Genomic DNA, 27,886 nt, shown 5'->3' on the forward strand with positions numbered 1-27,886 from the left:
ACCACTCTTTCCTGGTGGTATAAATCAGTTACACCTATGACATCAGGACTAACCATTCTCCATAATTTCCAGGACTTCCCTCAATTCCATGGAATTCCACCTTTTGACAAGCATTTCCTGAAATGAAAGTGGTAGGACTGTTCCAAAGGACAAAATGGACCAATACTAATCTGAAATAAATTTACACAGAAAAAGATAAGAATGTAGGTTTCAGAACTTAAAAAACTCAAGAAGTTTTCTCTCACAAGAATTTAATAAATAAAACAAAATGCAAATTTAAGGAAATGGAAAGGTGAATATTTTCTAAATTTTAATACAATGTAAGTATAAATATATTGATATGAAAATATAAAAATAAGATGCATAAATAAATAAATAAACAAATAAACAGAATAAATAAATAACAGGGTAGTCATTGCTTAGGGACTGATCCCCTGAAGCTGAATAATTTTAACATATACTTGCTTATCACTACTGACAAAGTAGTAGCTGAATTAATACAATAAATTCTGTGATTAAAGTTGAAATAAGAGCCTTCTGAAATGACTAAAGACATGTGTGCAAGGGTGATAGGGCATCTTAGTCAATGAGAATCATTTCAAGGTGACCCCAGGTCTCCATGCATAATTCTTATCCTTTCTTGCAAGTTGGTTGATGAAGACAAGGATCTCATGATTTCCACTCTGACAATTTCCCAGGCACAGTCACTGTATTTCTTCTCTTTCAGGTAGAGATGGATTCCCTGGAAGTACCTCTTCACGGCCAGTGTAGGGCCCATGACTCCCAGGGCAGTTTCTTCATCTCCCATCGCCTGCACCAAGCAGGCGTCCAGGTCCTCCAGCTGCTGATGGAGTCCAGTGCGGAGTTTGTCCAGGAGGGAGGTGTCCCAGGCGGCAGGGGAGCGCTCTGTGTGGAAGAGGCGGAAGACCTGCTGGAGCATCTCGTGGAGGACAGAGGTGGCCTGGGCCTTCGGGAGCTGGCTGCCATCCACCATGTCCTGGGGGAAACCGAAGTCTTTTCTGTCCTTCAGACAGAAGCGAGGGGAGATTCTCCGCACCTGGCCCAGAAGCATGAAGTTCTTCCTGCTAATCCGCACGTGGTTCTGAGACAGGTCGCAGCCCAGAGATCCACCAGGGCCGTAGCTGAACACCACCAGGGCGGTCAGTAGAGAGAGCACGAAGGCCATGGGGCAAATGAGGCTGCTGCTGGCCTGGCTGAGACGGGCGTCCGGGGGAACCTTGGGGGTAGGTTCTGTGATGACATTCTTTCTAAGCAAGGCCATTAAATAGGGAACACAGTAGTTTTCATTTTCTAAACATTTCTATACCCTTTTACTTCCTTTTTTTGATTTTCACTTATATCTTCTCAGTATGGTCTATGAAGATGTCATCATTCTAAACTATTAATTTTGCAAGAAGTTTAATTTTCCCAGTAATTTCAGATGTGCCCATCCAAATGGATATTTATTAATCAAATGAGAAAGGTTTTCGTCTTAAAGTCAGAAGTGATGTAGGTTTGTAAATACGCACATTCTATATCTCTTTCATGCATAAATGTTGGTCTTCTCTGTTCCAGGAAGAAATTTTTAGCCCTGATCTTAGGTTCCATTTTTACCTCTTACTTTACCTAGGAAGGCAGGCTCTCTCAGCCGTATGCTTTCTGTATTTGCTTAGGGATTTACCAGATCACTCTGGCATAAGCTCTTTGAAACAAAAGATGGGTTTTGTTTAGTGTTTGATTTAGAGAAGAGGCTGATTATTATGAGTCCATGAGCTTCTCCCATGTTTCCTTTCCTTCTAGAACATGTTCCTTCACGTCCATGTGGTCATGCTTCAGGGGACCACGAGGTGAGGACTATTATAGATATTGTCCTTTCTTTCCACCATTTTCTTACTGGAGACCTATAGTCCTCCACAGGCTGGGCCAGTACCCCCACCAGGAATCCTGGTTCTTTTCAGGAGAATATGGGTGTGGAGATCCTAATTCCAAGACAATTGTATTTCCCCAGCAGCACCTCAGTCACAAGGGAGAGATCACATCTAGTTACACCCTCTCCTCTAGAGTGACAGAGTCCCCTTCCTAACCTGGACTCCCACCCTGAGGGCAGGCTCACCACATCCCGAGGACTTTACAATCTCCTATCTGTGGAGGGGCTTGTTTATTTGTTGGGAAAATAATTCATCTTCCAGGACCCTCACCCTTGCCCCCGGAGTGTTTGTGTGAAGGACCCTAGTCCTCAGTGGTGACCTCCTCCCCTCCTGACCCATGTCCTCAGGTATCAGAAGTGTCAGCAGCCCTCAGATGCTGAGAGCAAAAGTGTGTTTTCTCTAAGGTGGTGGAGGAGTTACCCAATTCTAATCATTTTACCCTGAGTAGACACATAATTTTTATTTTGCCAAATACAAATTTTATTATTCAACTCTTTTACTTAAACTAGTCAACACTTGTTATGCTGGGGGCAGAGAATTCAGTGACGGTGTTGTCTCTCGTTAAAGCTTCTGTCACAGAAACCAGTGAGGTTCAGTTGTTCATTCAGTCAGTTGATGCCAGTGGGCTTCTCCCTTCCTCTGTCTCTGTCTCCCTCTGAGAATGCAGGGCAGCGAGGCCCAGGATTAGGTCAGAGAGAAATCGCCTTCTTTCCTTTACTTGTGTGTAATTTTTCATTTAAAGTTTTTGTCACTTATATTCACTTAGTGACTTATTGGACAAGATTTGCCTCGCTGCTCCTGCATTAGTTCTAATTCATGATGAGGTAAGAACAATAAAGGGAGGTAAAGAAAGGCAAAGGGGCTCCAGTCTCTATCATTTTCAAACTTTAGATTTTTTGTTTATCACTGCAACTGTCCTAGAAAGTAAAAGTCGACAGCTGTCTTGTGGGCATAAAGAAAACAAATGTGAGTCTGAATGTCATGAATGTGAAAGAAGGGAAGTGATTTCCCCCGACACAATGCCGGATTCTAATTTAGCTAACTTGAGTGCAGCACAGTTGGAGAGGAGGCTACGTCAGAGGAGAAGGATGAGGCCAATGTGAAAAACAGAAAGACAGGAACATGGTTGCTTCTGCCAGAAGCTCAGAAAAGACCAAGTCCTGGGTCAGTTGACGGCCTTCAGCTTCGCAAGACCAGCTCCCTCATTTTTCTTTCATTTAATCCATGAATGATCAGTTTTGAGGAGAGAAGGAAGAAGTCACACCCACCAGCTCACAAGTGACTGGCAACCAGAACCCCAGTTGCTAGAATACTAACCCTGTCTGGGAGGATCAGCAAGATCCGTCTTGCTGAGCATCCGTCTAGGTGATAAATGTATTCAGGCAATGAGAAGGGTACTTTAAGAAAACTAGAATTAAAGGAAGGGAATTAGATGATTCCAAAAGATCCTGATCTTATCTGGTTAATAGGAATCGTGATATTAAAAAGTAAGAACTGAATTTTATTGCTTGCTACTAATGGACTAGCCACTTTCTAAGTTCTTTAAAATTTAGCGACTTCCCTGGCAGTCCAGTAGTTAAGACACCGAGCTTCCACTTCTGGGGGCACAGGTTCGATCCCTGGTCGGGGAACTAAGATCTCGCATGTCCCATGGCACAGCCAGAAAATAGAAAAAGAAATTAACTCAACACTCTCAATAACCCTATTGGATCCAATTCACTTATACAACTGGAGAGAAATATAAATCTGGACGAATGAACTGTTCCAAATGTACCCAAGATACAAGGGCAAACCTTAGGGTGCTTACAATGATTTGTCTGAAAGCACCCATTAAAGAAAGTGAAGACTGCACATGAACATGATATTTAGGAACCAACGAAATAAGCAGACAGAGGACAGTGAGATGACAAAGGACCCTTATTCCACTTAAGATGCCAAAGGGTTACTGTCTGTGGTTTTGTAGGGCTACATGAGGTGTGGTCTGAGTCCACTGAACTGACTTTAAGTTCTAATCAAAATAGACAAAATCACTATTAAGTAGTTAGAAGGGAATAGATTTTTCTGCCTATTGAAAAAAAAGGAAGTTTCCTAGTGGCCTAGTGGTTAAGATCCGGCACTCTCACTGCCGTGGCCCCGATTCAATCCCCGGTGAGGGAACTGAGATCACACAAGCCACGCACTGCCAAGTGTAAGATTTCGTGAGTGATTTCTTCAATGAAATATGGTAAAATAACTTTATTAACCCTAGAAGAGCTGACCCCTGGAATCTACGTATTTTTAACGCTTGAGTTTTCTTGTGAGTTTAAGAAAAAAAAAAAGCACCTAACAATTTCTAGCCATGTGAACTCTGACGTTTCTCCTTCAGGATGACAACTAAAAAGTCACTCACCATCTGGTTCTACAAGAATAAAGTCATTAGCCACAGCAGTCCCTTACCCCAACACGCCCTGACAGGAGTTCAGGGTGGAGATCAGGAATGGGGCACTCTCTGCTCTGGGAAAACTGACAGAATAGGTCTGCAGGTAGTTAGATAATTTCCTGAGAAAATTCTATGAATTCAATTTTTTGCAACTTCTCATACTTAGAAAAGCACTAAAATCATTAATAGTGACAAATGCTCCTCATGACTAGCAGCAACCTTCTCCCAAGATGTGTCCTAGATTGCACGTATCCTCTTCACCACAATCACATATATACTGACGTCCCCATTATGTCCTTGGAGCCGTTCGTCAGAGCTGACTGAGAGGCTGTCCTCCAGGTTATAGTCCTCAGTAAGTCCTCCCAAAAAACTGAACTCCCAGCTCCTTTGTTGTCGTTTGTTTCCAGTCAACAAGGACCTCACTGATTTCCCAGGAGACCTCCTCAGGTCAGCCTGCTGTTCTCAATCTCAATGAAGACACCTCCATTTCTCACCTACAGTCCAGGCTGGACATCCATTTGTTTACTGGTAGAGTCCAAATAAGAATCTCTACTCTTTATTGTTCCAACTGTTGGTTAAGATGTGGGTACCGAAGAGGCCTTATGTATGACAAAGACGGAAGAGCATACGCGCTTCTTAGACAGAAGAAGTGAAGGTTTTTAATGGGCTCCTTAGCAGGGAGAGTCTGGCTTGAACTCCAGAGTCACCCTCATGGCCTTGTATAGTTGTCTTTATTTAAATTTCTAGCCTCAGCCCATTAAAACATCATAATACTGAAGAATTGAAATAAAAATATTATTTAAAAAATCATTTGTTAATAAAATGATATTTTTAGCAGTAATATAGGAATGGTTTCTGCTTGTTTTAGGACCCTAATCCTTAGGAAGGTTTCCAAACCTCTAAATGTACTTTAAATGTGCTTCTGACTTTAAAAGTACCTACTCAGTGCTATATGCACCAACTGGAAAGAATAGAAAGATGATTGATCCATCAGTGTCCTCTTTCCAAAGTGCCTAAATTAAATAAATGAATTTCCACTTAGCTCTTTGTTGCTTTTAGAAATTGTGACCTTCCAGTGTGCATGTTACTGATACCTGCCCTGCTGGAAAGGCTCTACCCCAGTTGTTGCTAAATATATTAAAATCCCTGCCTGTGTCCCTTCTATTCAAGCATGTTTTATTTTGTTTGTCTTTCAAAGGGGCAAAGACATCATGATGGAATGTAAGAAATTCCTTGGATTGCATTGTCCCCAGGAATGTCCTTCCCTGCTCTGTGATTACTTGCTGGGTCCTAAGGACAAAACAAGTTTGCAGCTGGCACTGAGATAACCCTCATCCCTTCCAAGACTCCGCAGGCTGCTGTGGTATCAGTGCTGGGGACACTGCTAGTGGCCACATCCTTATGGGAGAACTCTGTGCTATCGCATGCACCTCAATCTTTTCTTCTCTGAAAAGGAATGTTCTGGAGAAGCACTTGCCTCGGTGCATCTCATCTGTGTTCTTCCATGTCCTGAGGACCTGCCGCTGTTCCAGTGAACGCTTTAAACATCTCTGTTCTCCTTCCAAGTTCTCAAGCTGCTGCTGCCTTTCAACTCCATGTTTCCTGCGCTTTGGGCTTTTTGAGCAAATAAGAGTCCTGAACCAGGTGAGTTCCTCCTAGTGCAGTCAGCACGTGGAAGTGTGCAAATAGAGGCACAGGTGAGCTCCTGGATTCTCCACCACTGTTCAGTGTTGGGCAGGGTGCCATCTATTTACTGTGTTTCTCTGGGAGTCTGGACAGTCTGGACCTGCAGTGCTTGGCAGGCGGAGAGCGTGGAGTCATATGAGAGTTTCTGACAAACCTAGAACTTTCACTCAGCTTCTGCTTTCCATTGGTGGCTTTCTAGTCTTAAGGGGAAATTGACAGCCAGAAACCCTAATGGAGAAGGAAACAGCGGTATGAATGGGCAGTACAGCTGAATGCAAAGTGAATAGGGAAAGTACACTATGGATTTCTACACTGGGAGGAACTGAATGATTGTGATATTTTAGTGAAAGAATGGGATCCAGGAAAACAGAGGGGAAGGGGAATTGTGCCATGTATCAGAATCAGCAGATAGATATATGGTATATTTTATATGTAGCATATTTTATACTATGTATTCATATATATGTACCATATATGTATATTATTGTATATAAAATTACATACAATTGATGACACGCTTTTTCCCAGTTCTGTTTTTTAGGCTGTCATTGTTCTGCAGTCAGTGACAGAGAGAGGGGGAGGAGAATTCATTATTCCCATTTAGACCTATATGAAAAATATAGGAAACAACACACTACCTGTTTAGCCCTCACTCTGTGGATGATACTCTGCTAAGTGCTCTTAAATGTTCTGGTTGGTCTAATATTCAATACAACTCTAGGAATATTTTCCGTACTTTATATTTGAGGAAACTGAGGCTCAGGGAAGTTAAGTGATTCCCCAGCATCACACGTGTGTCCTGGCAGAATCTAGACTCAATGCAGAAACCCATATCACATATAAATAATTATTTAACTTCCATCCTCTGTAATTCTCAAGCTCTTTGTTTTCTTCTTTGGTGCTTTCTGAAGATCATTTTTCCCTGCTTGACTCCTAAGTGCACTAGCTACTCCACCTTTGTGCCCTCTTCAGACTCTCCTTCTCTTTCTCACTCTTAAAAGTTGAAGGTCCTCATGAGCTTTCGGTCATCATCTCGTTCTACACTCCACTCCTAAGGAACGATATCCACATATGCTGCTTCCAATGGGAAGTCTGTCTTTAGATGTTTCTTGGCCACTTTATGGAGTCCATGTGCTTTCTCCCCTTCTTGAGATGCCTCATTCCAGATTCTGGTGAGAGAATCCCCTTTTCCCTATCTGTCATTGTAATAGGAAACTTAATTGAAATAATTTAGCATGATTACTGTTTTTATATCTTTTATCTCTTCCAAACTGAACTCTCCAGAAGAGTAGGTTTGACATTTTCTCTTTTCACCTCTGTATTCTCAGAACTATCATATATCTGATATAGAAATGTGAAGTTTTAAAATATAACCTGGGACTTCCCTGCTGGTGCAGTGGTTAAGAATCCGCCTGCCATTGCAGGGAACACGGGTTCGATCCCTGGTTTGGGAAGATCCCACATGCCGCGGAGCAACTAAGCCCGTGGGCCACAACTACTGAGCCTGCGCTCTAGAGCCCGCGAGCCACAACTACTGAGCCTGTGCACCACAACTACTGAGCCCACGTGCCGCAACTACTGAAACCCGCACGCCTAGAGCCCGTGCTCCACAACAAGAGAAGCCATCGCAATGAGAAGCCCGCGCATCACAACGAAGAGTAGCCCCTGCTCCCCACAACTAGAGAAAGCCTGCGCACAGCAACAAAGACCCAGCACGGTGAACAATAAATACAATTTTAAAAAGTAAAATAAAATATAAACCACTGAAATAAATGAATGATGAGAATGATGAGTAGAATTTATCATCCATGTTTCAGTATGCCTTGCAAATTAAAGCTACATCTTTTTGTAAGAATAAAAAAACCCAAGATGTCATCTGGGGGAGAGTTTCATAAATTAAACAAGAAAATAATTTGAAACAATATAGAGGTAAGCATATTTTATTATATTGAAAACACTATAAAGGTGAACATGATATTATATGAACAAAACTATTTTAAATACCATACATAGTATGACTGAGATAAAGTAGAAGAATAAATAGATGACTTCATGAGAGCCCTTTGCACTTTAATCACTATCATTTTGACTCCTGGTCTGATCATTTCTAAATCTCTACTGTATATGAGTCTAGTTCTGATACTTGCTCTATCTCTTCAAACTGTGTTTTTCACCTTTTAGTATGGTAAGTTTCTGTTGAAAGTTGAACATGATGTATGGGGTAAAAGGAACTGAGGTAAATTGGCCTTTAGGGTGAGGATTTACAATTCTCTTGCTACGAGGTTGGCTATGTTTACTTCAAGTCCTGGGCTCTGTTTCTGCCCTCTTTATTTTCCATATCAGCCAAGCTGGCTTATCCTTTGGGATTGGTCTTCTTGAAAATAGATTTATTAGACCTGTTTGACAAGTAACCACCATAGGTGACAGGTCTATATCTTGTTCACCATTTTATCATTAGTACAGAGTTCATAATAATTACTCCAAATAATTATTAACAAAGAGTATTCTTAGATTTTCCATTAGACCTCCCATCAGAAGCTTCTACTGACCTCACATCAGAGCCTTATATTGAAGTAATTATTAAGCATCATTAGATGATTCAGTACATTTCTACTGAGCCTCTTGGTTCATCATTCTCCATCTCACAGTGAAGACGTAGGGTGGTGAAAATGTAGGGCATAGGATGCTAGATAAAATTAGCCTTCTCTGCTTTCCTGGTGTCAGAGTCTTTGTAATGTTATACGTTCTTTTTCATTTAGTATTTTTCTGGGCAAGGTTTGTCTTGCTACTACTGATTTACTTCCTTTTTCATCTTGAGTTGAGTATCTTAAGAGGGAAGCAAAAATGGAAACATAAAGGGCCCATACCATGATTTTCCATAATGTGCAATACATCATTGATTTGCTTCTCCATTCAACTTTCTTGGAAAGCTGTCCTCGCATTTGATGTACTTAGGTAAAAGGAAAACAAATGCAAATCTGACTATGCTGAGAGTGAAAGAAGTAAAGTGACTGCCCAGGTGAAATAATGACAATGGGAGTTCTTCTCTTGTTACCCTTCCACTTGCTCCAGAATGGGTTCTGCTGATTAATTTCAGCAAATCAGCTCTCACTAAGGTCAGTTCTATCTGTTTCCCTTGTAGTGGATGGTTTCAAGCGCAGAGCAGCTTACTGACATTCAACATCATATTCATCAAAATAATGATACATTATCACTGTAAGTGATTAAATGTCAGGATTTAAAGTAAATCAAATCTTGAACATTGATATGAGTTTTCAGTACATCAAATCCATGAAATCTCTTCAGAAGCAAAAAATAGTTCAAAAAAGGAAAACAATGCAGAGAAAAAAATAATCCACATCCATTCTAGGTTCCACCCTATGTCTCTCCTCCAATTCAGACGGCAAATATCTCAAACCTATTTTCTGTGTATATTGTCATTCCTTTCTCTTATTCATCCTTCCACCTTCTCCACTATGGTTTCTGCTGATTAATTCTACCAAACAAGCTGTCACTAAGTGGCCAATGCCATCTCTTTTCCCAATGTAGGAGCACTTTCCATCTACGTTTTCACGAATGCATTGAATCTTCTAAGCAGTTTCAGTCTTTCAAACATGGTCTTCTCACCTTTCTCTCTTGTCCTGTTAACATATGGCCATTTCCCTTGCTTTCCCTCCCTTTTAACGTTAAGGTTATAGGATTAAATTTTCAGTCCTTTTCTCATTTGATACTCTCCTCCTATTTGATCACTTCTTCTGTTCCATGCTTTACACTTCATGGAATTGCTTCTAAATTGCCATCTCCAGTATCCAGTGGACATTTGCACTGAAATGTCTACTAGTTAACTATAGGTAATATCTACTGCTTTAATTTCTATATCCTCGCATGACATGATCCACCTTCTGCTGGGGAAATTCCATTTTCCCACCTTCTCACTGTAGCACTAAATTTAACCGATATTAATTTCTACTACAAATTAGTACTATTTTAAAAATAATTAAATTTAATTGTGAGTTAACTGATTTTTTAAAATTATTTATCTATTTGGCTGTGGCAGGTGTTAGTTGTGGCACACGGGATCTTCATTGCTGCGTGCAGGATCTTCATCACGGCATTCGGGATCTTTGGTTGCAGCATTCAGGATCTTTTAGTTGTTTGCGGCATGTGGGCTCTTACTTGTGGCATTCAGGATCTAGTTCCCTGACCAGAGATGGAATCCGGGCCCCCTGTATTGGGAGAGCAGAGTCTTAAACACTGCACCACCAAGGACGTCCCTGTATTACCTGATTATTGTTTTTAGGTTACTTTCCTTTAAAAAAAAAATCAAAGTTACCCAAAGCAGAATTGGATTAGTTATGTTCACCTCTAGGTCCTGAGGGCAACCCACGACCTGGCTAGAAGAAGTCTATTTTTATTTCTTATCTGAAAATCGTAATGATGGGTCAAGGAATTGTAACATACATTCTTTCATCAGGTTGCACATTCAGGCTTGGTGTTTCTTTCTCTTTTTTTTTTTTAGTGGTACACGGGCCTCTCACTGTTTTGGCCTCTCCCATTGCGGAGCACAGGCTCCGGACGCGCAGGCTCAGCGGCCATGGCTCACGGGCCCAGCCGCTCCGTAGCATGTGGGATCTTCCCGGACCGGGGCACGAACCTGTGTCCCCTGCATCGGCAGGCGGACTCTCAACCACTGCGCCACCAGGGAAGCCCCTTGGTGTTTCTTTTTTAAAGAAAAAAAACAAAACAGGAAGTTTTCTCTAGTAAGAATTTAATGCACAAAGAAAACTCATAAACTGAGTTAATACAAAGTATATATTTTTTCTCTTAACCACAATGTATACTTGCACATAATATTATGTAAATAAAAATAATTTAAATCTTTATAAATAGTGAAATAAATATTAAAATAGATAAATAAATATTTAAGTAGATAAGTAAGTAGATAGATCAACATGGGCATCTATGAGGGACGAGTGCCTGTAGAGTAGAACATCATGTTGCTTAATATTCCTGAAAACACTGGACAAATTAATTCAATTCAGGGCATGTTGAGAGCAGAAATGAGAGTCTTTGACATGGCAGCACAGGTGGAAGTATGGTCTTGTTAGTCACTGAGAATCATTTCGGTGTTGAACCAGGTGTGTGTCATTCCTTCCTCCTGAATCTTTCTTACAAGTTCGTTGATGAAGAGAAGGATCTCATGACTTCTGCTCTGACAATCTCCCAGGCACAAGGGCTGTACTTCTTCTCTTGCAGATAGACAGTGATTCTGCGGAAGTATTTCCTCACAGCCAGGATGGAGTCCTCCTTGAGCAGGGGAGTCCCTTCCAGCCCCGCCTCCTGCATCAGACAGGCTTGCAGGTCAGTGAGCTGCTGATAAAGTGCAGTGCAGAACTTGTCCAGGAGGGTCTCATCCCAAGCAGCAGCCGAGCCCTCTGTGCTGAAGAGCTGGAAGGTCTGCTGGATCATCTCATGGACGACAGCGATGGCTTGAGCCTTCTGGAACTGGTTGCCTCCAAACGCCTCCTGGGGGAATCCAAAGTCATTTCTGTCCTTCAGGCAGGAGAAGGGGGAGATTCTCCTCATCTGTCGCAGGAGCATCAGGGCCCTCATGTTAGCCAGGCTGTGGGTCTGAGGCAGGTCGCAGCCCAGAGAGCAGTTGGAGTTGCAGCTGAGCAGCACCAGGGCCAGGAGTAAGGACAAGGTTGGGGACATCGGGGACCCTGCAGATGCTGCTGGCCTGGCTGAGGTGGGGACTCTGTGAACCCTGCTCTCTAGGTTCTCTGAAGACCTTCCTTCAGGCCTGGGTCTTAAATGGGAGCGAATTGGTTTCCATTTTCTGAATGTTCCCTCTTACTTTCTACTTCTGTTTTTGCTTTTCATTTTGCACTCTCCAGATAGGTTAGGGCAGCGTTTCTCAACCGCTGTTTTTCATCCTTGCCTCCCCTTCTCCTGCCCACAGAACCTTTCTAGATATTTTTTTTCCATATGGCCCCCCTATGAAATTTTGATACACAGATATACTGTGTACATCGGTATGTACTCCATGCATATCTCTACTTTATAAATAGAAAAAGAAAGTGAAAAGTTTTTTCTTTTTATTCAAAGCAGTGGTGAGTATGACAAAAATATTTAGGCTAAAAATTAGCTGTAAAAGCTACTGCGATTAATTTAACATTTTGGTTAAGTGTGCAGAATGACTTTTAATGTAATACATTTACTTAATAAATAGGAATGTATCAAATTACATATTCAATAAAAATTTATACAAATACTTCATAAGAATACCAATGTATAGATATATTTAAAAATCTATCAAAACTGCTAAAACCATTGAAAATTTAAATGATTTTCTTAACATTTATTTTTAAGTAATTCTGAGTTTTGATTCATACCATAAAATGATTTCTAACTTCACTAGCTGCTAGATATTCCTCTAGATATTGTCAACAACTTTTTCTCTTTAGGACTAGACGTAATTATTGATCTCCTAGATAACTTTTTTAGAATTAAATAATAAAATACAACCTATTTGTGCTTAATTCCCGATGCCCACATCACACTGAGGCTCAAACATAAGCAAAATCCACAAGACAGACAAGGACACCTCATAAGTAAGCAGAGGGCACCTCTCACATTATGACTTTGAGTTCAATCATATGATGGAGAGAAAGTCCTGTAATGAAACATCAAGCCACCATGGCTTGTAGCACTGATCCTGCATATTGTGTATCTTCCATGCACTCAATGTCAATGCCTCTCGTCTCATACACAAGAAAACCCAAAGAGAAAAATGAATACAAAGGATAGGGTTGGATAGGGTTGAGCTTTGGAGTGCCACCCACCATTGTGGTAGCTAAGATTTGTTCGCACCCCTAACGACTACTGTTTGCACCCGTGGGAGCGATCTGCTCCCAGATGATTTAGGAATCATCATCGATCTGAATCTTTCTCTGTATTTTTGCATTGAATTTCAGATTCCCCAAAGGACTGTCAGAGGTTCCAATCCAAGCCTATTCTTTTCAAACAAAAGAAAACCATCTTTGTAATTAATTGAGAACTGGATAAATGTTGATTGGTATCATGGAAAGAATTCACTTTCAACTCTGATCATGAATTCTTTTATTTTGCAGTGGATGTTCTGTGGCCTCAGCCCCCTCTAATACCGATCTTTCAATAAATAATAGGTATGTGACTCTCTGTGGCAAATCAGCTCTGTAGCAACTGGACTCTGTCGTATTCTCTGTGGTATCCTCGGCACCAGGCCCAGTGTAATCACGCAACAGGTAATTGTTTGTTTGTTTGCGGTACGTGGGCCTCTCACCGTTTTGGCCTCTCACATTGCGGAGCACAGGCTCCGGACACGCAGGCTCAGCGGCCATGGCTCACGGGCCCAGCCGCTCTGCGGCATGAGGGATCTTCCCAGACCGGGGCACGAACCCGTGTCCCCTGCATCGGCAGGCGGACTCTCAACCACTGCACCACCAGGGAAGCCCGAACAGGTACTTTTAACGAAAGCAGTTTCTCAGATGGTCTCCTCCCACTGGAAGGCAGTTACGAATGACCAAGCTATTTTCCTTTATCACGGTCGTATTTGCTGGGATTATAATAGACAGTGGCTGGTATTCCCACTCTACTCCTACTGGTATCAGTCATGCCTACTGAGTTTGTTGCTAAAACCCCTAGGATTCTCTTTCCTTTAAGGTGCCTATGGCTCTGGGGATTCAAGTTGTAAGAGCAGCACAATTTTCAGCCGTTGCCCGGCACTCTATTAAACTCAGGAGGATGGCCTCGTCGCTAATTTGTCCTCTACTAGGTCATGACAGAAAATAACCAGCTTGATGTCACATACAGAGCCATGTATCTGAACTCAAAGTCTCCCTGATTCACACAGGTCACAGCGACCAGACAATTAACCACGTTACTCTTCGGTGGATCTTTACGGATGTGGCAATGACTACCTATATCCTGAGCTTCTTTGGAGACTCCTCACAAAGACTGATGAATGATCCTTTTCCTCCTGTGTCTTCATTCCCTTTCAAGGGACGATGGGGTCCACTTCAGTTTGATTTCCAAATTTTGACACATAATAATTAAAGCATTACTGCAGGTTTGAAATCAAGAGTTTGGATTCTGAGTCCTCGGTCTGCTCTTTTGGCCTGGTAAATGGCTCATTCTTCTTTATTTACATGAATATATTCTCTCTTCTGGATACCAAGACATGTAGCCTTCAATGCCCTTTCTGGTCTGAATGTTTCCGTCCCCACAAAATTCATATTTGGAAGTCCTAACCCCCAAAGTGATGGTATCAGGTGGTGGGCCCTTTGGGACTTGATGAGGGTGTGAAGATGGAGGCCTCACGATGGAATTAGTGCCCTTATCAACGAGGTCAGAGATAAATGCCTCCCTCTCCTGCTGTATGATGATACAAGGAGAACTCTGCAGTGTGAGACCTGAAGCAGGCTTTCACCAGAACTGGACCGTTTCTGTATTGTAACTAAGTTCATTTGTATTCTTTTTTTTAGATTCCACATATAAATGATATTTCTCTTTCTCTGTGGGTCAGATTGCTTTTTAATGAAGTGTGTGCAAGCAAGAACATTAGTTGTTCCCCTCCACCCCACCCAGAACTTCATTAGGACAAATAGTGTAAAGATGAAAAGTGGTCTTATGCACTGAACTTGTCTCCTCGTCTATTAATCATCCAATAATTTCCCAACTTCCTTGCAGTGAGATTTCCACGAGGATAAATCCAGGCCACGTATTGTGAGCAGAAGTGCTCTTGCCCTGTATAGTCCTGGCCCTTGAAAACGTCCCATGTGATGCACCAGACTTTTTCCCTTTACCACTGAGTGGAATAGACTCAAATACTGCAGAAAAATTTGCAGTCACCTGTTGATGATGGAAAAATCCACAAAACAGGGGGTACCCATGTCCCCGACTCACTCTTTGGAGAGCAACTTAGAACATCCATCTGATCAGGAATGCCTGCCTTGTGTTCTCATACCAGGGAAAGATAAGATTCTATTATGATCAAATTCCTGACAGCATTCCCTTTACCCGTTACAGCAGTCAGCATTAAGTTAACTGACAAATATCTTTAACACCACACTATCCAAAAAACCTTTCTATACTTCATGTGTTGAAAATAGCAAATACCTCTCCCAAAACTTAAAGTGATCTTTTAAATTACGTTAGAAAATTATTTATACAAGAAAAGAGATTGTGTTCTGTCAAAACCTTTTTTAAAATCATGATTTTCTTTTCAGACATTTTTCAGCCTGTGAGGAAACACAAGTCGAGATTGCTTTGGACTTGAACACTAATGTAATTGAATGAGAAGTGTCACGAGTATAAAAAATATTCTGTATTTGTTGACATTTCTTTGAGGATTCTTACATAAGGGAAAGGCACCTTTTAATTTCCACTCTGACAACCTCCCAAGCACAGGGGCTGTATTCCTTTGCCTTCAGATAGACATGGATTCCATGGAAATACTCCCGGGCAGCACGTCCCAAATCTCGACAATCCAGATTGTCTTTTTTCATCTGCTCCAGTCGGTGCAGCCTCAGATGAAGGCTAGAGAGAAGTTTATCGAGGAGGGTGTTGTTCCAGGCAGCACGGCTGTCCTCCGTGGTGAAGAGGTTGAAGATCTGCTGGAGCATCAGATGGTGGTGACAGGTGCCTTGAGTCACCTGGATTGGGGTGATATTCTCTCTTTTCCAAGGAAATTTGAAGTCGGTTCTGTCCTTTAGGCACCACTGAGAGGGGATTCTTTGCAACTGTTCCAAATGTTGGAAGACGTCCTTGTTTTCCTGGCTATGGCTTCTAGGCAAGTTCCAGCCAAGAGAGTAAGCAGGGATAGAGCAGAGCAGCACTCCTGCCACTAGCAAATAGATCTGGGCCATTAAGAAAGGGTGATTCACTAGACGGCCGCCAGGAGAGGCGTGGGCACCGCCAAACAATTAACGAGTGGGAAGCTTCCTTCCCTGGAACTGTGGACAGCGTCCTTCCCTAGGTGGCCGGTAGAGGGCGCAGGGTTTGTTTGGGAAACGCCGACTGTTGAGTTTGCCGTCTGCAGCTGTCTCCTGCAGCTCGAGAGACAGGGCGAAAAGTAGTCACTGAGGCTGCTTTAATAATCAGCATACGCGAAACACCTTGGTTTTCTCGGTGCTGAGCGTTGAAGAGGAAGCCTTGTCGCGGCCTCGCCAGAGACATTTTTGTGTGGCTGGGAACAAGAACCGTGCATTTTCAGGCTTCCCCTGAGTTTTGCGCTTTATTTTCTCACAGAAACTTGAGCGAGGCAATTTTTGGGAAAGAAGCCTTTTTCTGAGCGGTCTGAGGTGGGAAATCAGAGCGATTCCCAGCCGCAGAGAAAGGGGAGCCGATTTTTTAGATTCGGGCTGGTTTCTGGCGCGAGACAGCGAAGGCCCAGAGAAAGGGGAAGGCGGCGGCGGCGATGGGACGACAGGACGGTGTTGGGGACGCCCTGAGGGGTGAGTCGGAGCGCGGCCACCACCGGGGCCGAGGACGCGGGAGCTGAGCGCCCCTGTAGATTCTCTGGGACTTCATGGAGTCTTTCAAGGATACAGCGTTAAAGTGAGGGAGAAAGTATTGAGTATCTGAAAAGTAGGAATATTAAAAAAAACTCACAGCCTTTTATTTTTTACATTTTAAAATTAATTTTATATTTAACTTAATTCATATCATATTTAAATTAAATATTTTAAATGTTTGATATTTTTATAAATTTATGTTAAAATATTTTCAATATTAAGCATAGAATATTAAAATACATTTTCATATTAAAATATAGCATTTTATTAAACTTTATTTAAACTATATTGTCTTTCTACTAAAGTATTTAATATAATTAATTATTTGTTTATTTATTTTAGGCTGGGTGTATTTATTTTAGGCTGGGTTCAGTCTTCATTGCGGTGTGCAGGCTTCTCATTGTGGTGGCTTCTCTTGTTGAGGAGCACAGGCTCTAGGTGCGCAGGCTTCAGTAGTCGTGGCTCGCGGGTTCCAGAGCACAGGCTCAGTAGTAGCAGCACATGGACTTGGTTGCTCCACGGCATGTGGGATCTTCCTAGACCAGGGCTCGAACCCGTTTCCCCTGAGTTGGCAGGCGGATTCTTAACCACTGCGCCACCGGCGAAGCCCCAAGTATTTAGTATAGTTTTACTTTTCTATCTTTAATGGAAGCCAACTCATTAATATTGTCAAGATTACTTTTTTGCTTGTTTTTAATTGAGGGAATTACGCTGTTTGACAATTTCTAATGACCCCGTGATAGTCTTAACTGATTTTTAACTCATGTTCCTGAAATGTCTTTCCCAGGACCTCACCTTGACTATAAGGTTAGAAAGAAGAGTTGGTGTGTACAAGCAATTGAGGACGTTTAGCAGGTCAGACTTTTTCATTTTTCTTTAGTAGGAATTTTATACACTAAGTGGAATTTGCCCAGATTTCATTTACATCATGAAGGCTTACTTTGTAAGACTGTCAGGGCCATGCAAATGGAGGTCAGCTTCATTTCTTTACTTAAAAGTTTTATATTTTGTTCCTCGTGCATATTTTGGGATTAAGTTTCATTTTAAAATGTTGCATTAAAACATCCTTTATCTTGATGACTTAGATTTGGTGCCTTCTTACCATTGGTGCTTAAGAGAAGTACTAGCTTAACGTTGCCCTAATGCTAACCCAGGAAATAGCTTTTGAATTAGAGTATTGTGCTGTTCCATGGCTGAAAATCTAGGAATGCTTTAATTCTCATCATCTCTCCCCCATATATATATTTCTTACCATTTTCCTGGTCTCTACAACATTATTTTAATGTCTTTTTTTAAAGGAAGAGAAAACCCTTTTGACTGCCTTCATCTGATTTTCTCAACTCACACCCCCTTGGCTATGGTAACCACAAATCTGATCTTTTTCTCTGAGGTTATGTGTTTGTTTTTAAGGTATAATTTAATCTGTGTCTTAAAAATTAACACCAGAGGTGGTCTGAAACAAAATAAGGTGAGGAAAAGGACTATTTATCTCATTTATACTAGTCACAGAGCAGGCTTTTTTTTTTTTTTCTTGTGGGGAGGAGGTCAAAACACTTTCTTAGATGCTGCAGAGAGCCTCAGGTGCCGTAGGATTTCTCTCCTTAATGTACGGGGCACTGCTCTAAGGGTGGAGACTAGGTCTCTACTCCTTCGCAGGCCTACAGGCAATCCCTCTCCTAGAGTTTGCATTTGGGGGCCTCAACATGCAGACCGCTGAGTGTTAAGGAACCTGTAGTCAGAGCTTCTCTTGGCTGGGCTGAGGGTGGACTATAGAGGTTTCCATTTGTTATATTAATACAAAAGCCTTCTATCATTCACTCTGTTCAAATTCTCAGCCTGTACTTTGCAAACTTTATTTTATTTGATCTCGGCAATGTCTTGTGTGACCACAACTAACGGTGTCTCCATTTTTTAAAAGAGGAAATGAAAATCTGATGTCATTTAAATTCAGGAGCCCCAGATTTTTGTCAGAGTGGAGCCTTCTGCTGCTCCCAGGCCCTCCTCTTCATCAGCTCTGAGCACTGGCCCTCAGCTGCACTGAGCACGTGGTGCTTCCTTCATCCTAATCCTGCCTCTAAAGTCTGTCCTCCCTGCTCCCTGGAGGGCAGTCACCATCCCTGCCTCACTTTCCTGGAATCCACATTGCCAAGCGCATTGTCACATATATACGCAGTCAGAACATTTCTGGTGACGGAATGAAGAGAACTGCATGAATTCACCCTTGCTGTTCATTTTTATGTCACCATTATCTGTAAACTTTCAGAAAATGTGAGCTATGGTCCTGTAAAGAAATGTGGAAGAATTTAAATCTGATGTATGAGTCCCTTTAGAGGAGAATGCAGAGAGGTGAGGCTAGTTGTATTTTGGTGCAATTTAAGAAGTGGCAAAACAGAGTACAGGGTCAAACCTCTAAGTATTCGTATTAGAACTGAAAAAGAGATATATTGAGACTCAGGTTTTTATTTCAACCTTGGGTCTCATTTAGATGAATACATCCTATTGGATTGATACTCTTTCATGTTCCAGGAATGTGTTTAATTTCCAGTGTAATAAAAGAATTGAAGTTGTGACATTCTATGTTGCCCATAAATGGCTTATTTAAGAATCTCCTTTGCAGGCAGGTACCCACAGCAGCTGGATACAGGCTCCCACAGCCAGACACCTGCATCACCAGGCTCACCGGGGCCTGCCACCCTCCTCACTGAGGACACCCAGGATGATGTTCTCCAGCCCTGTCTGCACCCTTAGCTGTCACCTGGCCCAGAACCACAGCCTGCCAAAGCAGGAGACCCTCACAGTCCTGCCCCTAACAGGGAGAATCTTCTTTGTTTTCCTGCCTGAAGGACAAGAAGGTTTTCAGGTTCCATCAGCACCAGCTGGCTGACAGCCAGTTCCCAAACGCTCAGGCCGCCTCATTCTCCATGAGACGATACAGCACTTCTCCATCGTCTTCAGCACAAAGAGCTGAAATTCCTCAGTGGGCTTGATCAACAGTGGGCAGATCTGGAGACTAGTTTGGTGCAGGAGATGGAGAGGAAAAGACCCTGCTGGGCAATGAGGACTCCAGCCTGACTTTGAAGAACTTCCAAAGGACCAGGCTCGATCTGAAAAGAAAGTCCACAGCTGCTGTGCCCAGGACAATATGAGAGTGGAAGTTAAGGCGTGAAAATCAGAGTGTGCTTTCCCTGTATGTTCAACCTCAGAGAACGCAGGAGTGGGAAAAGGAGACCTGGACCCAATCTTCTACAATGGAGTCTTCTCTGCTTAGAGGTGGCCTCTAGCGCGTCCATATTCACTCCCTTCAATGACTTTTCTTCTGATTCAGTTGTAAATACATCGAGTCACCTCAGCACATTGTTTTTCAACAGTAAGTGGAACAATACTTTTGAATGGGGAGAAAATTTATTTTTAATTTGTAATAATTAGAATTTATTTCTCTATGATGATTGTTATATTTACCAAATTTATTCTTCATATTATGATACGGTCAGCTTTGTGTCTTGTTTTCCTTTGCTTTGGGGGTGCAAAAGGTATATTTTAAGTGTTAGGTTTAACTCATACTCTTAAAGAAAATCAGAGTGTCCTTAAACCTTTAATCTGCCTTAAAATCCAACAGGAACATAAATCATTTTATTCATTTCATTGGTCCTTAAAATATTTTGAAGTATCTCTGCTTTCAGGATTTTACTTGTGTTTTTTAATATATTGGTAGATAAAACAAAGATATTACTTTCTTAATGGAGCACTCTGTCAGAGAAGACAGGCATTAAAGAGTAAAAAATTAGCTTGAAACCCTTTCTAGGTTATGAAGGAGAAGCACAGGGCATTATGACAGGTTATAGCAGCTGGAGCTATTCTCTTTTACTTGTTCTTTCTTGGAGAAAGCATGTCTAATGGTTGCTGATTCAGTTTCAGCAGTTGCATGATCAAAAAATTGTGAAATATATTATAGAATCATGGAATTTAAACTTCAACAAAGAAGTGTGACTATCCCTTGTATTGTTGGCACTGTGGTGGGTGCCAGGTGCAATGAAAATAGTAGACACATTGCCTGCTGTCACAGAGCTTGCAGTCTGGTGGGGATATGGGTAACTAGGTGTTCAATGAAAGGAATGCTAATGCTGTGACAGGGAAAGTACAGGTTCTTGGGAGTATGTGGGCTTGCATGGATCAGGGAAAGCTTCTGCAAGAGCAGTTGGTAAGCTGGCATCCCAGGGGTCTGCAGGAGTTTGCCAGGTAATTACATGCTGGTCAAGTTTGGCCATGTGTGGAGATCATCTAGGATAGCAGGTAAATATGAGGGTTTGGAGCTAATGACATTTGTTTGGAGATGTGACCCTGGGTAAAGACATGCATATGGAAGTCAACAGTCATAGAGAGGACGTTTGGAACTATTTGGGAGGTTGAGACTATATGTGCAGAGAGGATGAAGTGTGGGACTAGCATAGATCGTTGAGGAACACCAATTCCCTAAGATGAGAGTGTGGAGTCAACAAAGGAAGGAGAGAAGGAGGGGCAGAAAAGCAGAGGACGGTGGTGACAGGGAGACCAGATGAGCGTCAGACTTTAAAATGGCGGGTATAATAACAAGTATCTGATGCTTCGCACATGTCAGCCAAGGCTGCTTCACGTTGATCTCTAACCTCAGTAAGATGTAGCTTATTGGCAATATCTTATGACCTAATAAGTATCTTAAGAAATTAATCTCAATTTTCAAGATATTTTTTTCCTCTCATATGTTTTAAGCAAGGGTCTTAGAAGACCCTTAAGGCTTCATCGATAAAGCATTCAGCTTTATATATATAATCAGGGTTTTTCATTGGAGAGTTTTATTCACTACTTCAAAATGTCATCTTATATGGATAAATTAGATAAAAATTTGTAATCTGCATCAAAATGCTTTTAATTTCAGCATGATGTAAATTTAAATTTAATATATTACTTTCTACTTAATATTGATAAATATCTTCTGTGCCAATGCACTGACTGCATTTTGTTTTGATGCCCACTACAGATCCATGGGTATTTGCAATCTAGTGTTTGGTACATCTGTGAGAATATTGCATTTGCTCGTAGAATTTAAAAATGTGTTTGTATGCTTTGCACAATACTTAAAAAGATGATCCTATTTTAATTCACAGAGGTAGAATTTTTGCATAACAAAATTATGAGCTCAGTAAGGCACAAATATGGCATTATATCAATATCTTCTGGGGACTTCCCTGGCGGTCCAGTGGTTAAGACTTCTCCTTCCAATGCAGGGGGCGTGAGTTCGATCCCTCATTGGGGAGCTAAGATCCCACATGCCTCAGGGCCACAAAACCCAAACATAAAAAAAAAAAACAAGCAATATTGTAACAAATTCAAGGAAGACTTTAAAAATTGTCCACATCAAAAAAATCTTAAAAAAATATGTATCTTTTGAGTGGACATGAAATAATGGCTTTTACTCCTTTGTGCATACCTGTCACTATAACAACTATCATTGCTATGTTTAATATGTCCCTGGTGCTTACAATAATCTGCTCACTTAAGATAAGTTTATGACTTGTTATATTCTCATGATATAGAGCATATAACATGCGATGGTATGTTGAATGGAATATAGTAGTCTCATTATCCCTATTCTAAAGCTGAGAAAACTGTACTGTAGGAAAAAGAAAACAATTGCCTTAAATCATGCATGAAGCCGAAGGAAGACTAAGGAGATGCCGAGCTAAAGAATTTACTGGTCACCTGAGAAGACAAGAGTAACCCACAAGAGAAGATGCAGCAAGACTGTCATTTTCAAACACTTTTACTGACACAACTATGTTCAGCTTATTACACTTATCGCTTTTATTAACAACTCTGAGGACCAATGATGTCCCTAACAGTGTGCAGGTTACTGGGTGGGAATAAGAAGTGTAGCTGGAGAGTGAGCTGAGTGCTATGGTACCTGATGTAGATGGAGATCTCTTTCCTAAGCCTGATAAGACTATGCAGTTCCACTCCCAGGTTTGCTACGACCCTATACTGCTCTGCCTCCCCTTTGGCCTCCTCTTGTCCCTGCTTGCTCAACCACAAACATGGCCAGGAGTTCTGCATCCCTGCTGCTGCAGAGCCTGTCCCATGAGAAAGGAAAGGCGAAAAGTCCTCAGCTGTACACTTTCATTAAGGCTAAATTGAGAACTGGGGAGCTGAGCTGCTTTGCCCAGCCTTCATCAGGACGCAAGAAGGCCTTGGAGTTAGACGAAAGTTATTCTCCATCAAAATATTTGGGGTCCTCTGGTTTGTTCCATTTCCTTCTGAACTTGAGACCTCAGGAATGCCAAATTCCAGTGCTGTTTTGGGGAATATGTGAAGTTTCTTGTCTCTGTTCCTAGAGGCTGATTGGGACATTTGGGAATCTATGTGGCTGTGTAACCCGAAACATTCCAACCCACGGCTGTTTACAGATCAGTATCATGATGGAGAAGGGGAAGGACTGGGAAGTCCAGTTCCTGAGACTCGTTCTTTAATGGATTTTCTCAATTTGTAAAGCCCCTCAGCATTTGTCAAATTCCTATGCTTTTGTATTTGCTTTGTGAAGGGCTGTATTCATCATGACACAAATGAAGGTGGCTGAGATGGTAGAGGGTGTGCAAGGCCACTGTCAGACTCTCTCCCTAACCTTCCTCTGCCTCAAACACTCAAAGTCAGCTCTCAATCAGAACTGGAGAACCTCTTCCTTTCCCTAAACCCAGTTCCTGGACTACTGCGTCCTTCCCCCAAATGCAGCAGAGACAAAAGAAAACACTCTTTTTTAGAAGAAACGATTTACTTGTGAAGAATGAACTTTGCTGTTTTTGAGAGAGACCATTTTGTTTTCAGAAGATGCCTTACCCCAAGGCTTCCTTCCATAATCTGTTCCCAGTGGGACTCCCTCGTGTCAACCTCTTGCTGGACTAGGACCCTGGAATTCCACAGGGCCAGCTAGCAAGAGGGATGCCTGAGATGACAGAAGATATGAATCACCTTTCTGAAGAGAGGGTGGGGCTGGTGTCACATGAGTGCCTTTCAGGTGAGCTCTGCAAACCAAAAATAGGAGCCTGGGTGTGTCTAGGGAGAGTGGAAGCAAAGAGAGAGTGGAACATACTGAGCAGACTGTTCTACTGGGAAGAGATTCTTTCAAGATTAATGCCCAGGAACTAGAATTCGAGGTCAGAGGTTCAATGACACTAATAGTAAGGTCCATGTGTGTAGAGCAGTGTCATTTCAAAGCTCTTTCACACACATTGCCCCAGGCAATCATCACAACAATCCTGGGACTCTCCCAGACACAGACTATGAAACTTAGGGAGGTTAAGTTGTCTGAGTCATTACCCAAAATTTTGCCCCCAAAACAGTCATTGTTCCACCACGTCTCACACTGTCACTTGATGGGTAAGCGCCATGGCCCAGCTTTCACATGGACGAGCAGAGCCTGGGTTAGAAGTGTCCCAGGTCCTGACTTCTTTGCTTTCTAGCTCTGAGTCTCTCCTCTGGGGGGCCATTATTTTCTGAGAGTACAGGCTCTAGGAGGTGACATTGCCAGCAATTATAGACCTGGGACTGTATGGAGAAGAGAACTAAGATCAAACCCGGGAGAGCCCAGGATTGGAGAGCAGAACCTTACCTTTCATAGCTCCTGCTTTTTTCTTCCTGCTTCTGCGTTGCTGCTGTAAGCCCCCAAAATGAAAGGGTTCAGAAGCTATTTTGTGCCTTTCTCATACTAAAGAAGCAACAAACGTTATCAATGAAAAATGTTTGTGACTTTTTGCATTATTTGAGGTCTCTGTTATTTCCATATTATTCATTTTTAAAGTAGATCCAAGTATTTTCTACTGATCCTTCTTTCTCAAAGAATTTTTACTAATTCCCAGAAAATCTTTCAGAAGTATAATACACAAGTACTTCCCTGGTGGCAGAGTGGTTAAGAATCCGCCTGCCAATGCAGGGGACACGAGTTCAAGCCGTGGTCCGGGAAGATCCCACATCCCGCGGAGCAACTAAGCCTGTGTGCCACAACTACTGAAGCCTGCGTGCCTAGAGTCCATGCTTCGTGACAAGAGAAGCCACCGCAATGAGAAGCCTGCGCACCGCAAGTAACAGTAGCCCCCACTTGCCACAACAAAGACCCAATGCAGCCAAAAATAAAATGTAAAGAAATAAATAAATAAATTGTTTTGAAAAAAAAGAAGTATAATACACAGAAATTGCAAGTATCTTCAACATGCAGCACAGGGAAATTTCACACACTGAATACACTGTGAAACTAGCACCCAAGTTAAACGTAATAGATTTTGCCCAGGACCTAGCATGTTTCTTATGTTGCTTTCCAGTTGCTACCTCAGAGCAGCTCTCCTTCTCCTCCCCGATGGTAGCCACTCTGTGACTCTAACAGTCCTGATTATTTCTGACAGACACACTTTTATGCCTCTTGTGTATATTTACTCATTGAATCCTGAGAATAATCCTATGAAAAAATACTACTACTGTCCCCATATTAAAGATGAGGAAACTAGGGAGCTTAGTGATTGTGTTATTTGTCAAGGTCACACTGCTATTAATAGCAGAGCTGGGATCCAGTGCCATGAACCCTGGCTCCTTCTCATAGAGGTTTTGAAAATCCTAGAACTCTCCTTTCACTTGTGCGCTCTTCCTGTGGCTTTCACTCTAACAGAAACCTTGAAGCTGGAAACCTGCACAGAACCAGAGCAGCTGTGTAGCTGGTCAGTGAGGTGGAGGGACTGAAGTTATGTGTAAGGGATGAATGGTTCAGTAAAGCAGGACCGGGGAGAAGGTGAGAGGAAGGTGCCAGGATTGGCCAGTCAACACCATATGTCACCAGCTTCCCTCGAGGAGATGACTCCTTCCCACAGGTATTTGCACCGACCACTCTTTCCTGGTGGTATAAATCAGTTACACCTATGACATCAGGACTAACCATTCTCCATAATTTCCAGGACTTCCCTCAATTCCATGGAATTCCACCTTTTGACAAGCATTTCCTGAAATGAAAGTGGTAGGACTGTTCCAAAGGACAAAATGGACCAATACTAGTCTGAAATAAATTTACACAGAAAAAGATAAGAATGTAGGTTTCAGAACTTAAAAAACTCAAGAAGTTTTCTCTCATAAGAATTTAATAAATAAAACAAAATGCAAATTTAATGAAATGGAAAGGTGAATATTTTCTAAATTTTAATACAATGTAAGTATAAATATATTGATATGAAAATATAAAAATAAGATACATAAATAAATAAATAAACAAATAAACAGAATAAATAAATAACAGGGTAGTCATTGCTTAGGGACTGATGCCCCTGAAGCTGAATAAATTTAACATATACTTCCTTATCACTACTGACAAAGTAGTAGCTGAATTAATACAATAAATTCTGTGATTAAAGTTGAAATAAGAGCCTTCTGAAATGACTAAAGACATGTGTGCAAGGGTGATAGGGCATCTTGGTCAATGAGAATCATTTCAAGGTGACCCCAGGTCTCCATGCATAATTCTTATCCTTTCTTGCAAGTTGGTTGATGAAGACAAGGATCTCATGATTTCCACTCTGACAATTTCCCAGGCACAGTCACTGTATTTCTTCTCTTTCAGGTAGAGGTGGATTCCCTGGAAGTACCTCTTCACGGCCAGTGTAGGGCCCGTCACTCCCAGGGCAGTTTCTTCATCTCCCATCGCCTGCACCAAGCAGGCGTCCAGGTCCTCCAGCTGCTGATGGAGTCCAGTGCGGAGTTTGTCCAGGAGGGAGGTGTCCCAGGCGGCAGGGGAGCGCTCTGTGTGGAAGAGGCGGAAGACCTGCTGGAGCATCTTGTGGAGGACAGAGGTGGCCTGGGCCTTCGGGAGCTGGCTGCCATCCACCATGTCCTGGGGGAAACCGAAGTCTTTTCTGTCCTTCAGACAGAAGCGAGGGGAGATTCTCCGCATCTGGCCCAGAAGCATGAAGTTCTTCCTGCTAATCCTCACGTGGTTCTGAGACAGGTCGCAGCCCAGAGATTCACCAGAGCCATAGCTGAACACCACCAGGGCGGTCAGTAGAGAGAGCACGAAGGCCATGGGGCAAATGAGGCTGCTGCTGGCCTGGCTGAGACGGGCGTCCGGGGGAACCTTGGGGGTAGGTTCTGTGATGACATTCTTTCTAAGCAAGGCCATTAAATAGGGAACACAGTAATTTTCATTTTCTAAACATTTCTATACCCTTTTACTTCCTTTTTTTGATTTTCACTTATATCTTCTCAGTATGGTCTATGAAGATGTCATCATTCTAAACTATTAATTTTGCAAGAAGTTTAATTTTCCCAGTAATTTCAGATGTGCCCATCCAAATGGATATTTATTAATCAAATGAGAAAGGTTTTCGTCTTAAAGTCAGAAGTGATGTAGGTTTGTAAATACGCACATTCTATATCTCTTTCATGCATAAATGTTGGTCTTCTCTGTTCCAGGAAGAAATTTTTAGCCCTGATCTTAGGTTCCATTTTTACCTCTTACTTTACCTAGGAAGGCAGGCTCTCTCAGCCGTATGCTTTCTGTATTTGCTTAGGGATTTACCAGATCACTCTGGCATAAGCTCTTTGAAACAAAAGATGGGTTTTGTTTAGTGTTTGATTTAGAGAAGAGGCTGATTATTATGAGTCCATGAGCTTCTCCCATGTTTCCTTTCCTTCTAGAACATGTTCCTTCACGTCCATGTGGTCATGCTTCAGGGGACCACGAGGTGAGGACTATTATAGATATTGTCCTTTCTTTCCACCATTTTCTTACTGGAGACCTATAGTCCTCCACAGGCTGGGCCAGTACCCCCACCAGGAATCCTGGTTCTTTTCAGGAGAATATGGGTGTGGAGATCCTAATTCCAAGACAATTGTATTTCCCCAGCAGCACCTCAGTCACAAGGGAGAGATCACATCTAGTTACACCCTCTCCTCTAGAGTGACAGAGTCCCCTTCCTAACCTGGACTCCCACCCTGAGGGCAGGCTCACCACATCCCGAGGACTTTACAATCTCCTATCTGTGGAGGGGCTTGTTTATTTGTTGGGAAAATAATTCATCTTCCAGGACCCTCACCCTTGCCCCCGGAGTGTTTGTGTGAAGGACCCTAGTCCTCAGTGGTGACCTCCTCCCCTCCTGACCCATGTCCTCAGGTATCAGAAGTGTCAGCAGCCCTCAGATGCTGAGAGCAAAAGTGTGTTTTCTCTAAGGTGGTGGAGGAGTTACCCAATTCTAATCATTTTACCCTGAGTAGACACATAATTTTTATTTTGCCAAATA

At 42.1% G+C, this 27,886-nt stretch overlaps 4 protein-coding genes and 1 long non-coding RNA gene across 5 annotated transcripts; 1 reads left to right on the forward strand and 4 right to left on the reverse strand.

The window, feature by feature from the left end:
* Positions 1–598: 598 nt before the first annotated feature.
* LOC132597484 (interferon omega-1-like) lies at positions 599–1,282 on the reverse strand. Its single transcript, XM_060300982.1, has one exon. It carries the CDS (start codon positions 1,280–1,282, stop codon positions 599–601), a length of 684 nt encoding a protein of 227 aa, XP_060156965.1.
* A 9,920-nt stretch (positions 1,283–11,202) lies between these two features.
* On the reverse strand, positions 11,203–11,748 carry LOC132597485 (interferon alpha-4-like). Its single transcript, XM_060300983.1, has one exon. The coding sequence runs from the start codon at positions 11,746–11,748 to the stop codon at positions 11,203–11,205; it is 546 nt and encodes a 181-aa protein (XP_060156966.1).
* Positions 11,749–15,428: 3,680 nt separating this feature from the next.
* On the reverse strand, positions 15,429–15,941 carry LOC132597415 (interferon alpha-13-like). Its single transcript, XM_060300000.1, has one exon. The coding sequence runs from the start codon at positions 15,939–15,941 to the stop codon at positions 15,429–15,431; it is 513 nt and encodes a 170-aa protein (XP_060155983.1).
* Positions 15,942–16,139: 198 nt separating this feature from the next.
* LOC115850914 (uncharacterized) lies at positions 16,140–19,966 on the forward strand. The gene is made up of 3 exons (XR_009564339.1): positions 16,140–16,529; positions 17,377–17,444; positions 19,207–19,966. It is a non-coding gene; the product is annotated as an uncharacterized lncRNA (long non-coding RNA).
* Positions 19,967–26,082: 6,116 nt separating this feature from the next.
* Positions 26,083–26,766, reverse strand: LOC132597486 (interferon omega-1-like). The gene has a single exon (XM_060300984.1). The coding sequence runs from the start codon at positions 26,764–26,766 to the stop codon at positions 26,083–26,085; it is 684 nt and encodes a 227-aa protein (XP_060156967.1).
* Between the last annotated feature and the right edge of the window lie 1,120 nt (positions 26,767–27,886).

Source organism: Globicephala melas, chromosome 6, assembly GCF_963455315.2.
Source record: "Globicephala melas chromosome 6, mGloMel1.2, whole genome shotgun sequence".
In the NCBI taxonomy this organism is placed as follows: Eukaryota; Metazoa; Chordata; class Mammalia; order Artiodactyla; family Delphinidae; genus Globicephala; species Globicephala melas.

Coding starts and splice junctions, on each gene's coding strand:
- LOC132597484 (XM_060300982.1), bottom strand. CDS start 1,282: ATGGCCTTGCTTAGAAAGAATGTCATCACAGAACCTACCCCCAAGGTT.
- LOC132597485 (XM_060300983.1), bottom strand. CDS start 11,748: ATGTCCCCAACCTTGTCCTTACTCCTGGCCCTGGTGCTGCTCAGCTGC.
- LOC132597415 (XM_060300000.1), bottom strand. CDS start 15,941: ATGGCCCAGATCTATTTGCTAGTGGCAGGAGTGCTGCTCTGCTCTATC.
- LOC132597486 (XM_060300984.1), bottom strand. CDS start 26,766: ATGGCCTTGCTTAGAAAGAATGTCATCACAGAACCTACCCCCAAGGTT.